Below are 16,624 nucleotides of genomic sequence, written 5' to 3'. Positions count from 1 at the left end.
TTTACTAACATACAACTAATCAGCGCTGCAGTTGATCAGCAAATATGCGAACGCATCCTGGTATCTGATGTTTCTATTTTGAACACTCGGAATTTATTTGTTTTCCAATATCCGATTTGTTCATAGACACATGCATACAGTTATGACCTGTTCAGAACTTCAGTTAGAAAAAATTAAAGTACAACGAAAATATTATCGAAATATACAGGAATATATAAGAGTTAATTAAAGTCATCAAAAATTAGACCTATATTTATTTTGTACATGTATGATATCTTTAATTTAATACAATATTGCTGTTTAATAACTTAAATTCATTGTGGAATTAATGATATTTAAAAGCAATGGTTCGCTTACAATGCCTTGTCTGAAATATTTTATGCACCCCGTAAAGAGAGTGGGAGGGGAGGGGGGTATCTTGTTTCGCTCATGTCGATCGGTCGTTTCGTTCGTCCGATGAAGACAATCTGACTGGGTATTAGTTTGACATACAGTTGACACTTTTCATAGAGTAATTGTAGAAGGCTCCTGTATGTTTTCGGATTTGTAGATCAGGGGTCAAGGTCACAGCGACATTGAAACTGAGAACAGCTTCTGGTCAGAAACTAAAGAACATTTGGGGCTACTCATGCTTATTGCCTATGGTCAGTAGATGGCCTCTATTGTTTTGAGTGCCAGTCTGTCAAAGCTCAAAGTCATAGTGTGATTGTGACTGAAAAACTTTTCCCATCAATAACTGAAGTACGCTTTGACCTACAGTTTTCAAACGTCAGAGGATGATACCTTGTGATAAGTAGATGACTGAAGCATTTTGATTAGAGAGCGTCAATGGTCAAGGTCACAGTGACCTTCATACTTAAATATGTTTCAAATCAAAAACTGAAGCATGTTTTGGTTGGATGGTTGCATGTGATGAGTGGACGACCTTATTATTTTCAGAGTCAAATAGCAAGGTCACAGTGCCCATTAGACCGAAAATGGACTCAGATTGATTACAGGAGAACGCTATCTATACTGGTAAACATCATAGGATTACTGCATGTGGTCAATTGATGACCCCTATTATATAAGGGTTCGGTAGGTCAAAGGTCAAAGTTATAGTTAAATTGAGAATGGTTTCTGATCAATATCTGGAAAACGCTTTAAATTAGGACTGTCAAACTTCATGGGATGTTTTACAAACGTCTCTGCAGTTCATATATACTTTGATAACAATTTTTATAGAGTGGCAAAGACTTATGCAATATATAAACATGTGCACAAAAACTATTGAAATACAACTGTATTGTTATGGTTGTTTTTGTTGGGTCTGAATACATCTCCCAACTATAGGGATAAAGAAGCAGAATCATACATTGTTCTGATATGAGTATTTGTTCTGTATGGGTATACAAAAATAATCATACCATCATAGCTGTACAAAGCTAATTTTCCACAGTCATATTTCGTCATCGAGTATTGTTGGATTTATTTCAAAACAATTCTCAACAAACATATCTAATTTGGCTAAGTATACAATCAACCGTATACGTTACATATACGTTTTATGTACAGCTGCAGTCACAATATTATGTTATCTTTAATTGCTCAGCTGTGTATATTGGACACAATATTAGATACATAATACATATCAAATGAAACAGATTGAGGCACTACCAAACTCAACGGAGCCAGTATGAGACAATGGGGGCCAATATGAGTATAAGAAGAATTTGTTATAATGTCGAATAAAAGAATAACGCTATTAATCAAATTATAATTTATATTGGCCTTAATACCTGTCCTTGTTCGTATGTTTATACGACTATCCTTTGCCAAATTGCAAGACCAATATGAAATTATTTAATGAGAAACACAATAGCATAACTATTCACTTTAACTCTATATAGGCTAGAACGACATTGTATCTTGCCAACATTCCTGGGGGAAAAATGATGAACTAAGGTTTTGCTCTTCTTGTTATTGATCTGAGCATGTGCTAATTACTTGTGTCTCGACTTCATGTTCTTCAGTGTTGATAAAATGTCACAGGTACGTGATAAAACTCCTTTGATTCTTAAACTATGGTGTGGAATATAAAAGTATTACATGCAATGTCTGAAGTTTCTGTTGTTTGGTATAAAAATAATTCCTTGATGATAAAAAAGGATATGCGTACGTAAGAGACAAGAGATTATCTATATGAAAATCTACTAGTATCACATAGGAATTTTATAATTAATCATTTCAAAGAACTATGTTGTATGATTGAATTTACGTTTTATTTTAGCCTTAAGTAATTTCAGATTAATCGAGTAAATGGAACATCAATTCTGAAATGCCTCTTTATAACACAGATCAGGTCAATCATCAGGGACAAATGTACCAATCCAGTGAAATTACAAAACAGTTGACCTTTAGTGAAGCAAAGTGTAACACAAACGATTACAAACTTAAACCTGATACTAGTATACGAAGTCACTAAAACATGAATGAACCATTAAGAAAACTGTGCTGAATGTCTGTTGTCTTATGGCACTTTCAATATATTTCCTTTCTGTAAAAATATATGGAAGGTCATTAAAGTCATTAAAATCAGGACTTCATGTGTAAGTTTAGTTTAAAACATTGATTTTGTTTAATGACAATTTTTAAATTCGAATTTAAAGATATATTTGATTACGTACTTTAGTGCATATATCAATAATGTAAACAAACATGTAGACATTCGGTTAAGGTATACAAACACTAAATAGGAAAATGGCGTGAGAAAATGGTAGTCGCATAATCACGGATTCAAATAGTTCTCAGTTTTTGTGCTCTGTAGAGCTTTTCCTTATTTTCTTTGCAATTTTGTGCTGAAATCATATGACAGATCTATGCTTGACATTGAGGTAAAATGTTCATAATTAAATAATTGAATTAAAGATATATGTCATGGAAACGTAAGTAATACACAACCACTACAATCTGGGTTCTCATTTTCAGCTGGTTTAACTGTGTGCATGTTTGACTGAAAATATTTTTCTTGCATGTAATATGATCCCCAAATAGTTTTTATTTTTATTCAGCACTAACAACATTCTTTAAGAAAATGAAGGTAACAGACATTTAAAATGGGCCCTGATGTGTGCTGCAGCCATTGGAAATTTCTTAATTTTATATAAAATAAAGAAGAGCACCTATTTAACGTATTCATGCCTATAAGTTTGAAAATGGAAATTGGCTATTTTGATTAGTATTTGATAGAAAATGAAAAATCAATTGCAATTTTGCTGTAAAAAATGGATAAAACTATACTATATCAAAAGTTCACTGTTTTGGGTATACCTTTTTTTAAGAAATGCTTATTTGCAGTCTAAACATTACTTATTTCTAACAGTCGGAGGTAAGATTGAACATCTAACAGTTTAAATGTGTCATTTGTACGCAAATCAGAGTAGAAAATGATAAAACATGGTAATAACTAAGCTCCAGTTAGAATAGCTGATTGAAAGTTATGTTTGAATCTTTAAAATCACGTCCTAAAAATGACGGGATATTAGCAATAATGGAAAACAATGAGGTCAGCATAAAAAGTAGAGTATTCTTTAAAAGATATAATATTATTTTGCAAATTGAAAGGCAATTTATGTCTTGATTTGATAAATGCTTGATCACACGAGCTTCAGAGGCAGGTAGGTCGAACATCATTCTATAACATTTATATCTAACAATATTTCTCTGTTTAAAATTTTTTGCAGATGCCATACCACCGTTCTTTTTCCAAAACTATACCGCGAAAAACACATTGCTAAAAAGCATAAACTTTATTGTTGTACAAAGTAATGTTTCCTCACATTATTTTTGAAAATATATCTTTTCAATGATGGTAATTTTTAAACTTGAAAGTTGCATTTTTGTTTGTAATATACCATGCACATTAGAAATACTAGTAGATAAGTAAAATTTAGAAAAAGAAACTTTTATATGAAATGCGAGAGCCTATTTTAGCCTGCCTAAAGGGGCTAAAATAATTTAAATCATACTGACCTAAAGAAAAATTATTACAAATCAATATACCTTAGATATTAATGGTAAAATTTTCTTTCCTCAGATATATGAGTTGTTAAGAATAATACCAGAACGTGTGCACGTACATTGACATACGTGCTGAAAATTTCTGCAGCGACTATCTAAATATCTGTCAGATTGTATGAACCGAGAATTAGAATTTCACAAGTTGGTTTATATAAATGTGTATGTATTATTTCTTTTAAAAATTTTGACATCCCCGGCGGTTATTGAGAAAGATGGTAAAAAAAACAAAAACCTAAATATATCTATTTCGCATGTTTTGGAATAATCACAGCAGAAGTTGGTAGGCTTATTTATAGTACTACCGGAAGTAGAAATGAAACAGTATAATAGCGACCATTAAAGATGCTTAATAAACAAGTTATTTTGTTTAAATGACCAACTATGTAGCTTAGTGAAAGAGTGCCCGCTTCCAGTACGGGTGGGGGGGGGGGGGTTCGTGGGTTCGCTCCCAGGCTGCATTATACCAAACAAAATCTGTATAAAGATCCCTTTGAAGTATGGAACGCAATCAGACAAAATAATAGCAGTCTCGTTGATCGAGACTATTCATTAGAGGTAATAAAACATGCAACACCCCTCACACTCCTTAGCACCAGTTAAAGCGGAATTCTACTAGTGAAAATGAATGTAATCCATGATCCAAAAGGACCAGCAATATAACAACACAGAGTCAAATACGGGAAGACTTTTCACAGCCGCTGTACAGCACTTAAAGAGAGTTGTTGTGATAGTTAATAAAGTCTATGAAAAACCAATAGAACGTCACCAGTCAACATAATAGCAGAATCGGTTTGATTGGGACGTGAAAAAATAATAGTAGGTTCCTCGCTTGGCGCTCAGCATTAAGAGGATAGTGCTAGGACGGGTCAGCCAGGGTAAGTATAATGTGACTAGGCGGGGTATTATGTCACCTGACTACGGGGTCATATTCCTGTGAGCGGCACTTTAAAGCTTGATCTTGTTCTCAAAGCTACAAGTAGACAGGTCGTTTATATGACTGAAGAGGCGCTGAAAAGAGGCTATAGGCGAACATAAACTCCTACGCTATGTGCTTATAAAACTTTTAGTCAGTTAAATCTGAAAGAGCGAGAAAGCACTATAAATTCAAACGTTTTCAAACAATTAATACTTAGGTGATCTTTTAGTTATGGCACCGTTAACGATCTCATTCTACATATGCAATACTTAAAATGGTTTATTGAATATATTATCTATTGTGGATAAATAAATCTCATTACAACGAGAAATAAAGAAACAAATAACATTTACTAGTAGTAAAATTCGTATAAATATATAACATTGACTGGTAGTAAAGTTTAAAAAAAAATCACATTTGTTAGTAAACAAATGTCATTTTACTAATACATTCGTATAAATATATAGCATTGACTGGTAGCAAAGTTTTAAAAAAATCACATTTGTTAGTAAACAAATGTCATTTTACTAATACATTCGTATAAATATATATAGCATTGACTGGTAGTAAAGTTTAAAAAAAATCACATTTGTTAGTAAACAAATGTCATTTTACTAGTACATTCGTATAAATATATAGCATTGACTGGTAGTAAAGTTTTAAAAAATCACATTTACTAGTGAACAAATGTCATTTTACTAGTACATTCGTATAAATATATAGCATTGACTGGTAGTAAAGTTTTAAACAATCACATTTACTAGTAATCATATGAATTTTACTAGTACATTGTAGGAACATTATGATGATATAGCCATTTTACGTGTAGAAAACTGTCGAGAAGTAAGTCATATAGGAAAACACACCAGGAAAGTAACTGTAAGGTTAAATATTGCTTATAGGATATCATTTATTTTCATTTTGCATTTTGTGTACATTTCTGTCTGACATCACACAGAGTGTGAACAACTATGTAAATTTAGACCTGAGTTGGTAAACATTAGCATAGCTTATGAGAAATAAATGACATTTTCATTGCTGTCTGTTTACAGTTGGCTGTTAAAGCTATCAATTTAACATCAGTTTTGATCTTAAGATATGTTAAAGATTTAATGCCTGTAATCGGGTGGTAATAAATTAAAATGCATTAGCGTAAATAGTAAATACAGCTGTGCTATCAAATCGTTGCAGAAAAATACCAGGGTCATACAAGAAATTTATTCATATAAATATTCCATTTTTCAAACAAAAATAGCTGCTTAAAAAGTACTTTACATATTTTATTAACTACATATCACAACAGCAACTTTTAAGTGCCGTGTGGCGGCTGTAAAAAGTCTCCCCGTACTTGGATTCAGTGTTATATTTTCTGGTCCTTTGGGATCATGGAGTCCATTCAACATATGTGTAATAGAGTTCCGCTTAAGCCGGTGCCATGGGGCGTGAGAGGTGTTGCACATTTCATTACCTCTCATGAACAGACTCATTCAAACCGAGTCTGCTATTATTCTTCTTGGTTGCATTCTTTGCTTCCAAAGGATCTTTTTACATATTTTATTGTATATCATTATATTTAGAAATTCATGTATACAAGAAGTAAAATTTTCAAACATATACTAGCAGTGCTTTCACAAATATAGAACTGACACTAATAATATACACATCACAACTGCTAGACTAAGTTCTCTAAACATATCACAGGTGTATATAATCTATTGCAAAAGTTTGGTAAAACTTGTATGACTGTACTAAAGGTCGGATAAACAAATCAAATCCTCTATATATAACAATTAACAACAAAAACATCCTTTTGAGAGACAAACTACATGCACTTGTAGAAATTTGTATGTACTAATGAAGAAATTATATTTTACTTGTTATTAAATAAAGTTAAATGCTTATAAGGGAATCTCCTATATAGTCAATTTCTGATGATTTAAAAGAAACCTATTCTTGTATTTAAACTGTGGTATATATGTACATCTACTATAATGTAAAAATAGAGTTCTGTCAAACTAAACATGGTATCTGCTTGTAATACATGTCTAAAAGACAAACCACATTCTATAGTGGCTGTTGTAAAATTCTGGTAAAATTGTTCCAATGCCAAATATGACTGAATAAATGCATTCGGCATATATCTTTGAGTGTTGAGATGGCCTTAAGGGTTGCTAACTTGTAATCATTTCTAATGTATGATTTAGTTTCGAATTCTCATTTGTGGTGTAGAATTCTTTCATGTGAAGAAGACAGCCAACTGCCTTGCGGATGGTTGGTGGGGTTCTACCGATGTGATAGCCTGTGCGTTAAATAATGTCAGGAAGGGCACATGGGCTTTTCCTCCAACATAAAAAGCTGGGAGGTCGACAAATATGCTTTACTTAAGAAATAATTTATAGCAAAAGAGTGTTTTAACACTAGTTATGCACGATGGGCGGTTATACGTCGGGCGTAATAATTATTTGTACGACGTATTACCGCCCGAGTGTATAAATAGTGTTAAAACACGGTTTTGCTATAAATTATTTCGATTTTAATATGCCTTTAAGGAGGTAGGTTACCTTGTTACAAGGGTAAATTCAGATTAGTTGAACCGCAGCAATTTTTTGTATTTCGTGTAATATGAAGTTTTAACTGCTACAATCTCAATTTCGTTTGTCTCTGTCCCTTCAAGTTCAATTTTTATCCAGGTTTGAAGAACATGACCCTCCAAAGGTATTTTATATTGAAAGAAGAAGGAAAATACGGATATTTAACACTTTTCAGTGTATTTTAGTTTCATTGATATCCGTAGAAGTCTGCATAATTGATAATTTTACTAGTATGCACGTTAGCTTTCTAATATAAGCTTAAAATGTGTATGTCGAGGGGCTCGTGTTTCCATGGTAACGCATTTTCTCTCATTTTTAAACAACTATGTATAAAAATAGGGGTTTTCGAAGGCTTCAGTGCCATTTTGTTAATGACCGACATGGAATATTTGGGTAATATTATTAGCAAAATACCAAGCACTTTACATTGTATCCTATTTTTCTTCAAGTTTAAAGTAACCATGGCAACAGAGATGTTTAAAATAGCTTATATCTTGCTTTTTGTCGTAACTTCTTATAAAAAAATATTGAATAAGATTATCTTTCTAGTTAATGTAGCTATAAAACATATTATTTGTAACGTAAGTTATATTTTCGTGTTATATGCATTTATTCAAACAAATTTCACAGCTTAGAATACTTACAGCAGTACCCCTCATCTGGCATTTTTCATGGAAAAATCGTTCAGCATGCTGCTATTATTCTCATGGATATTGTTGAAATGAAAATAAAAAGCCGAAGCTGTGTTTCTTAAATAGGCCAGTGTCAACGGTTTTGAATTTTACATTTAAATACATAGGTCACGGGCTTCGTTTCCATGGTAACATCAATTCAATTCAAGAAACCATAATTTTCTACTGAAATTTGAACAATTTTAGATCTTAGTTTTAGTATATAAGTAACAAATTATCAACGGAACCTGAACAATAAGTATTACAAATCAAACTGCTAGATTTTTTTATATAATATGGCCGTAACAAGTAACTTTTTACCCAACTATATTCCAAATAACATTGGTTACCATCATCCATTTTATTACATTCCGCATAACATTTCAATATAACTACATAAAAGAAGCAAAATATTGATTATTATTCAGAGCAAAAGACTCATAAAAATATTTCAGCAAAAAATGGTTATTTGAAAATAGTTAAAATTAAGAGAAAATGCACAGATTACGTACTTTCAAGATAAAAGCTATTAATTTTGCGCGGTAACTGACACGTAACGTCATGACGTCAGTGGCGTCATTTTAAGGCAACATTGTTTTCAAGTGTTTCTGCGGCAATCTATTCATTATTTCTGCATTATTAAACCATAAACCATCAGATCGAAGACAGGTTCATGATTTGTTTTCAGAAGAATGAATATACAAACACATTTAGTTTGTCGTAAACATCGTCGTAAATCGTCATGTTAGCTTCCGTTTGGACATGCGCACATACAAATATGAAGGTAACCTACCTCCTTAATCTAAAACAGTAGATAAAATATAGTAGCGCTCTTTCTTGGTCGCAACAAAAACTTTGACGTCACCGCACGTTAAGGTGACGTCATTCTAGCGTAAGCGTGTTTTAACAGAGACAAGCATATTAGAATAAAGGAAAATGTCTTAGGCTTATCCATCAAGGCTTACAGCTAGTAGTCTGAAGTATTTGGAAAAAAAAACAAGATTTTTTCCAATTTTATGACCTTTTTGTATGGCTGTGGTGGCACAACCCTATGGTGGCTGACTTCTGCAAATTCATTCTGGCGTGTTGGCGCGTTTTGCTGAGCGCCAACACACCAAAACGACAAACTAGCGCGCCAATACGACAAATACCGTATTTTTCGTATCGGCGCACTAGTTTGGCGTTTTGGCGAGTTTGAAGGGCGCTACGCCAGAACGAAATGGAAGAAATCAGTCATAATAACAACCCTCTGTATCTACATATCGAGGGTTCAACGCAATAAGGGCGTATCTACATATAATTATTATATGTAGATACGCCAGTATTGCGTTGAACCCTCTATATACAAGGGTTTTAAATATCAAGATTTGTGACACGGTTCCTTCAATAGGGAATACTATACAGCATGCAATAAAACGTTTGGATATACGGAATATCGCAGTCAAAAATTGACAATGGTTGAGACATCTTCAAGTGTCCTATATATTTTTGTACTTATCTGTTAAGAGATTTCAAAGACCTTTCCCAAAATGTATTTGTATATATACTTTCTGAATATGATATAGAAGATACACAACTTTGGGGGATTTAGCGAATAGAATTTCATAAATTTATATAGCGATGCACCTTACACTACCCCATCAGGATATGAAATATCTGCGCAAAGTTACCAGTATTTTGTAGCGCTGTTTCATTTGTTGATGACAATTTTATGGTACTTTATACAGTATTTATAACAATAGCTGTTATTCAAATATCTTTTAGTTATTTTAGCTTCTAATGTTGCATAATATTAAACTGCCAACAAATGTATACATTATGCAGGTTTTGTTAGGCATAACTGTAAATGTCAGAACTGTATCTGCTATAAACTTGTTGGTTTTTAAACTCTTAACCTTCAATGCCATTACAAGACAGAAGTACTGTAAATTGTTGATAATTAAATATACATGAATATGTATTAATGATTTAAATCTTATTTTACATTGCAGATATGGAAAGGAAAACAAGCGTCTTATGATTATAATTTCATCAAAAATTTGTTACTTGAAGGAATAAAATAAAAAATTTGTTTTTGGATAAACTGGTATGGGGTCATGTAGTGGTAAACAGGATATAATATCACAAAATAGTCTTATTGCCATAGAAACTGCCGTTGAAGATGTGAAAAGGTCTGGAAGTAGTGAGAAACCTTCAAATTCTAGATTATCACTACTGCCAACAACTCAACTGATAGAGGAAAGAAGGATAAAGAAAGAAAAGACGACAGAGAAGGTTGTATCAAATACTGAGGCTGACAAAACATTTGAAACTGAACCAAGTAATGAAGCTAAGGAAAGTCAAAATAGTGTGTTAAGTGAAACAACTGACCAAAGTCTGAACATACAGGTGAATACATTGATCTCAAAACAGAGTAGTGATATAAAGTCTTGTGATAACTGTGACTGTGATAAAACTGACGCAAGCTCGCAGACAAACGTTAATTGTGATGTAGGAACCGATCCTTTGGAATATATAGAATACTCACAGCCTGACAGTTTCATTTTAGCAGACACAATGACGGGACATTTAGATGATGTTTATAAACGGGTTTTAAGTTCAAATTGCCTCACAGGAGATTCTGATGGTGAATGGTTGGAAGTTATTAACGAGGCGGATGAATTGGATCTAGAGAACGAAGACAATATTTCCCTCGTAGAAAGTGAAATCATCGAGGAATGTGCTGATAATGGAAACTTGGAAAATGAAAAGTGTGAGATAAGTGACAAGATAGGGTCCAGTCAACCAATACCAAATAAAGAAAAAGTCAGGAAAAAATCTAGCAAGCCTGATTTAAATTTAAAAAGAAAAGACTCAAGCAGCTCCAACAGATATGTTTCAAACGAGAAAAAGAAACTGGATAAAAATAAAGCAAATAAGAATAAACATGAAAAGTTGTGGACAAGCAGATCAAAAGAAAAAGCAGGATGGCTTGAAGAAAAAATTTATACAACGAAGGGTAAAGACGGAATGTTGTTTAAGATAAAAATAATGAGAAAGCCGACGAAAGATGAAAATACTGTTGGAAATAAAACAGGTGAGTTCATGTGTGCATTTATCGTTATATTAAAGAAGAAATAGTCATATATTCAAAATTGAGAAAAAGTTTCAGTAATCAAAGTGAATAAGTGGGTTTTGAAGCGTGAGATACGTTTGTGACAGGTATGTAGAACAACTTTATACACGTACTCAGTCCGTAGACACGTGATGTATAGTGATTTTTTGGGGTATTTTTGTTGTTGTTATCGTTCTTGTTTTTGTATAGAAAGTATACCGATTTTGTTGTTATTTTACAAACATTTCTATCTGTTTTGATATGGTGGTGAACATCTGACGGTATTGATCAGTCATCATTCTTTGATACCCCATTCCAGTTTAGAAGGTAGTAATAGAACATGCTTCGGTTATCACACAAGATATATTGCACATGACAAACAGTATGCTTGTACATTAACATCAGTCTAAATGCCACCAGATGTCAATGTCTTAAACAAAAAAAAACCGCCTCAGTGTCCTTTTTCAATCAGCTAGATAATCAGCTCTGACAATAATTACAATTTTATTGATACTTGTGCATTTCAGTTGATGCTGTATTAAAAGAAATGTTTCAAAAAGTTATCAAATATCAATAATAACTCATGAAATATGGTTCGTAAACAGGAAGGCTACCATATATATCTGATATAATTTATATTTTCGATAGATCTATAAAGACAAAACTAGTAACTCATAATTCTTAAACTGATTTTTTATAACATGTTGTAGTCACATCTGAAAGCCAAAATAAAACACTGAAACCTAGAAAGAAGTATTTGATATGGACTCAAGAACATTACAACAATTAACATTTACTAAGAACCATACAGATCAGAAAAAGGGTCGTAGTTTTCGTAATCAGTGAAGATGATAAGTTTCTATGCTTCTGTATCTTGGCTTAAGCGTCATCTTTCAACAGTATTTCACTTATGTAACGGCAGGCAGTTAACCAGTATTCCTGGATTCCGCATCAGTACTAACCTGTTGTCCACATGTTACTACCAAGTTCCCTACATGAATCATAGGTGAAGGACAAATAAATTTAGACACAACGTACGGAGAATATCTAATCGCGCGGGGATCGAGCTCATGACTCAGAGATACATAGATCTGCGCTCTCCCTATTGAGCAGGTGGACTTCTATGCATGTCTCGAACCAAAAACACTGGGGGAGTGCTTCCTACTGGACAGTATGTCACAAGCTATGATCTCAAAGACAGAAACATTTCATTCTCAGTTATAGTATAGATTGAATTGCGTGACAAATTGTACATTATAATTGACAATACAAACGTGTGTCAGAAAATAACACCAAGTTTACATAACTGATAATGTTTTGCATTTAGTATCTATTAGTTCAAAGTACGTTTTAGTTCTCACGTATATTTCCGGCATTAAATTGATCAATTAAGGCGTCTATTTTAATGAATATATCTCTTTCAAATTCGTCGTGATGAAGGACACATCGGGACCCAGTTTGACTTTTGTGTGCGGTAAATACTTGAATCAGACAGTCTGCAACAGGTTTATGCTTGACATTTTGTTAATTAACTTCTTTATCACGATACAATACATCGTGAAAATGATACATCATATTCTCATTTTAGAAATGTTAGCTGGATCCTCGCATTAATAAACCAAACTTCCCTTCTGATTTTTTTAGCTAAGTTAAGACATTATATTAAAAGGATTTTGGTTTGCACTTCAACCTTTAAAGAAAGTTTTGACGCTTGAAACAAGGTAAATTTAATCATTTGCTTATCAAGGACATTTATGTTTAAGAACTGTGAACCAAACAAGGGATGAAACTCTTTTCACATTCGGTTGCCCAACCTCTGGCGATGCTTTCCCATATAAAACGCCTCAGTGGATGAAGAAGAAAAAACTGACTCAAAACTTGTATGTATGAAGCGCCGACACATTATAACATACGAATGTATAAGACGCGCAGTGGGTACAAGAAAAAGACTTTTGCAAGGTCAAAATTAGACAGTGAGACTGAATAATCAACAGTTAAAATAGTTAAGTTTTACACTATTTCGAACAAAGGGCATATATTATAGGTAAATCCGTTAGATTCAACGGGGCATGTGTTGGCTATGTAGCCAAGGCTATTTGATAGGGGAAATGACACCTCATTGGTCAACGAATGTTTTGTGAGTGTCCAACAGAATAATTTCTTAGAATGTAAAATTAGCAGTAGTAGTAAAGTTAAAAGTGTTCACATCCGTAACATAACAGTACAATGCATATGGTGTTCGAGTTTCACTCGGGGCGTTGAATTCTTCATGTGAGGAAGCCATCCATGTCGGTGGTTCTACACAGGTGTCTGCTCGTGATGAAATAATGCATGGAAGGGCACCTGGGGTCTTCCTCCACCATCAAAGCTGGAAAGTCGTCATATGACCTATATAACTGTGTCGGTGCGACGTTAAACCCAACAAAATAAATAAATAAATAAATAAATCATTTAACTGAAAATGAGCTCTGAACAGTTTCTATAAAATAAAGCAGGAAATGACTTTGTATCCTGTAACCTGTAACCTGTAAAGCCGCTATCACACAGAACAGACTTAGATTCGTATATTTGGGATCATTCTATTTGCGTTCTCATTTTTGTAAGTCTTTCGTATATTCAAATCGTTCTCTTTTTTGAAAGTCTTTCGTATATTATATTATAAGGTTAAGTAAAACTAAAGGACCACGGGACAGTATGACAAATATAAATGATTTGTTTCCCTTGAGTAATTTACGCCATTTGTAAGACTTTCGCGGCACCTGTTTGATATGAATAATATCCGTCGCCATTCGTCTGTCTGATGGCTGCACTGGTATACAACAAGGGAACTTCTTGAAATACATGTAATTTAGATATTTTTAATCATTGCTGTCTGTCTCTCTTTCTGCTCGTCTGTGTTACAGACAGAGTATGATTTTTGATATTCTTGAGTTATTTCCCTTGAATTAGTTGAGATTGAGAAAATCTTACTAGTCTAAATAGAATAATTAAAAAATAAATGAATAAAATTATTTGCTGTGATGGGCTTATTTTGTGACATTTTGCCACTGTTGTCTTGTTTAAATGTATATAAAATTGAAGTGCATATCCTTCCAAATTATTATTGTCACTGGGGGAGACATACTCAATTTTGTTTTTGCCCCGTCAGTCCATCCTACATCACATATATTTCCAAACAATAACTTAAGAACCATTTCACTTAGCACCTTCAATCTCAGTAAAGTGATAGGACTTATATGAGAGTGGATGACATTTTTTGTTTTGGGGTTACTCCAGAGGTCAAGGTCACAGGGACCTGATTATGGAAAACCGTTTCTGATCAATAACTTGAGAACCACTTGACCCAGAATATTCACACTTCATAGGGTGATAGGACTTACAGAGAAGATGACCCCTATAGTTGTTTTGATCACTAGATCAAAGATCAAGGTCACAGGGGCCAGAACATGGAAAACGGTTTCCAATCAATAACTTGAGAACCACTTGACCCAGAGCTTTCAAACTTCATAGGGTGACAGGACGTACAGAGTAGATGAACCTGTAGTTGTTGGGGCCACTAGATTAAAGGTCAAGGTTACAGGGGCCTGAACATGGAAAGCCGTTTCTGATCAATAACTTGCGAACCATTTGACCCAGAATATTGAATCTTCATAGGATGATTGGACATCCAGACTAAATGACCCTTATTGATTTTGGGATCACTCCATCAAAGGTCAAGGTCACAGGGGCCAGAACAAGGAAAACCATTTTCATTAATAACTTGAGAACCACTTGACCCAGAATGTTGAAACTAAGTTGGATGATTGGATATTCAGAGGACCTTCAAACTTTAAAGGGTGATAGGGCTTATGGAGACGATGACCCCTATTGTTTTTGGGGACACTCGATCAAAGGTCAAGGTCACAGGCCAGAACATGGAAAACCATTTTCATTAATAACTTGAGAACTACTTGACCCAGAATGTTGAAACTAAATTGGATGATTGGATATGCTCTAGTAGATGACACCTATTGATTTTGGGGTCACTCGATCAAAGTTCAAGGTCACGGGCCAGAACATGGAAACTGTTTCTGATCTTGAGAACCATTTGACCCAGAACCTTCAAACTTTATAGGTGATAGGTCTTAAGAGTAGATGACCCCTTAAGTTGTTGGCATCACTCGATCAAAGGTCAAGATCACAGGCCAGAACATGGAAAAAACATTTCTGAAGGGCCAGAACATGTAAAACTGTTTCCATTCCATAACTTGACAACCACATGACACAGAATGTTGAAACTTCACAGGATGATTGGTCATGCCTAGTAGATGACCCTTTTTATCTTGATCCCATCCTTTCATAGGTCAAGGTCACAGGGGCCAGATCATGGAAAACCATTTTCAATCCATAACATGCTAAGTAGATAATCTCTATTGCATTTCAGTCACTAAGCAAATCATCAGTGTCTCTTTGACTTTTGCTCCTGTCCCCTATTATTTTGCCTATTATTACTATGCTTTGGGGGAAACACTTGTTTTTCTCTATAAAAGCATCTTCTAATTTATGATTAAATTTTCTTTACAGCAGACAGAAAGAAGAAAAACAGTGTTACTGAGAAAAGTAATAGCAGATCAAAGATACAAGATAAAGGTGAGGACCATAAAAATATTCAATAACATTGTTTTCCAAAGAGATTTTTACTTAAAAATAGTACTCGGGCATATTGTTTGGTTAGAATTAATTTGGAATCCTTAAAAATGAATTTCAGATTTACCTGGTTAGTCAATTTTATGTCCATATGCATTTACTTTTATGTGCACAGACTTCTTTGGAAAACAATGATATACGGAAGTTTTTTGTCACCTTGTTCATTGTTGGCATAAATGAATGTATGCATACACACGTTGCAGGCTTAATGAGACATATTAATCGAGTACACTTCCTGAATATATGTTTGTGCAGATGTTTGTGCAGACATTTTCTCAATAAAGGGAATTTAATATTTCAAAAAAAGTCTTGTATGCAAATTGGATGAGAAATCAAAACTTTTGATAATTTCAGGAAAGGTAGACATATACATAGATAGGATTTACTCCTAGAGGTTCCCATTAATACTTGTACATTCATTATTTTAGATGCTGTTCTGAAGTATTAGACACTATCATGTTTTTTCTTCAGACTGAAAATGTATCATTTACTGGGGCTAAAGTATTCACACTGTTTTGCCTACACTGTACTCTGCCGAAGGGAGACAAGTAGTAAAATGATAGTAAATGCAACTTTGCAGTGTTGTCTCCCCTGTAATTCAGTTTTT

General features: G+C 33.7%; 1 protein-coding gene across 1 annotated transcript; it reads left to right on the top strand.

Moving 5' to 3' along the window:
* The first annotated feature begins 10,236 nt into the window (after positions 1 to 10,236).
* On the top strand, positions 10,237 to 15,986 carry LOC123538074 (uncharacterized). The gene is made up of 2 exons (XM_053529763.1): positions 10,237 to 11,313; positions 15,895 to 15,986. The coding sequence occupies exons 1-2, from the start codon at positions 10,326 to 10,328 to the stop codon at positions 15,984 to 15,986; spliced, it is 1,080 nt and encodes a 359-aa protein (XP_053385738.1). The 5' UTR covers positions 10,237 to 10,325.
* Positions 15,987 to 16,624: the final 638 nt, after the last annotated feature.

The sequence above is a fragment of the Mercenaria mercenaria genome, chromosome 18, assembly GCF_021730395.1.
Source record: "Mercenaria mercenaria strain notata chromosome 18, MADL_Memer_1, whole genome shotgun sequence".
Taxonomy (NCBI): domain Eukaryota; kingdom Metazoa; phylum Mollusca; class Bivalvia; order Venerida; family Veneridae; genus Mercenaria; species Mercenaria mercenaria.
This window is presented reverse-complemented; position numbering and strand designations above follow the sequence as displayed.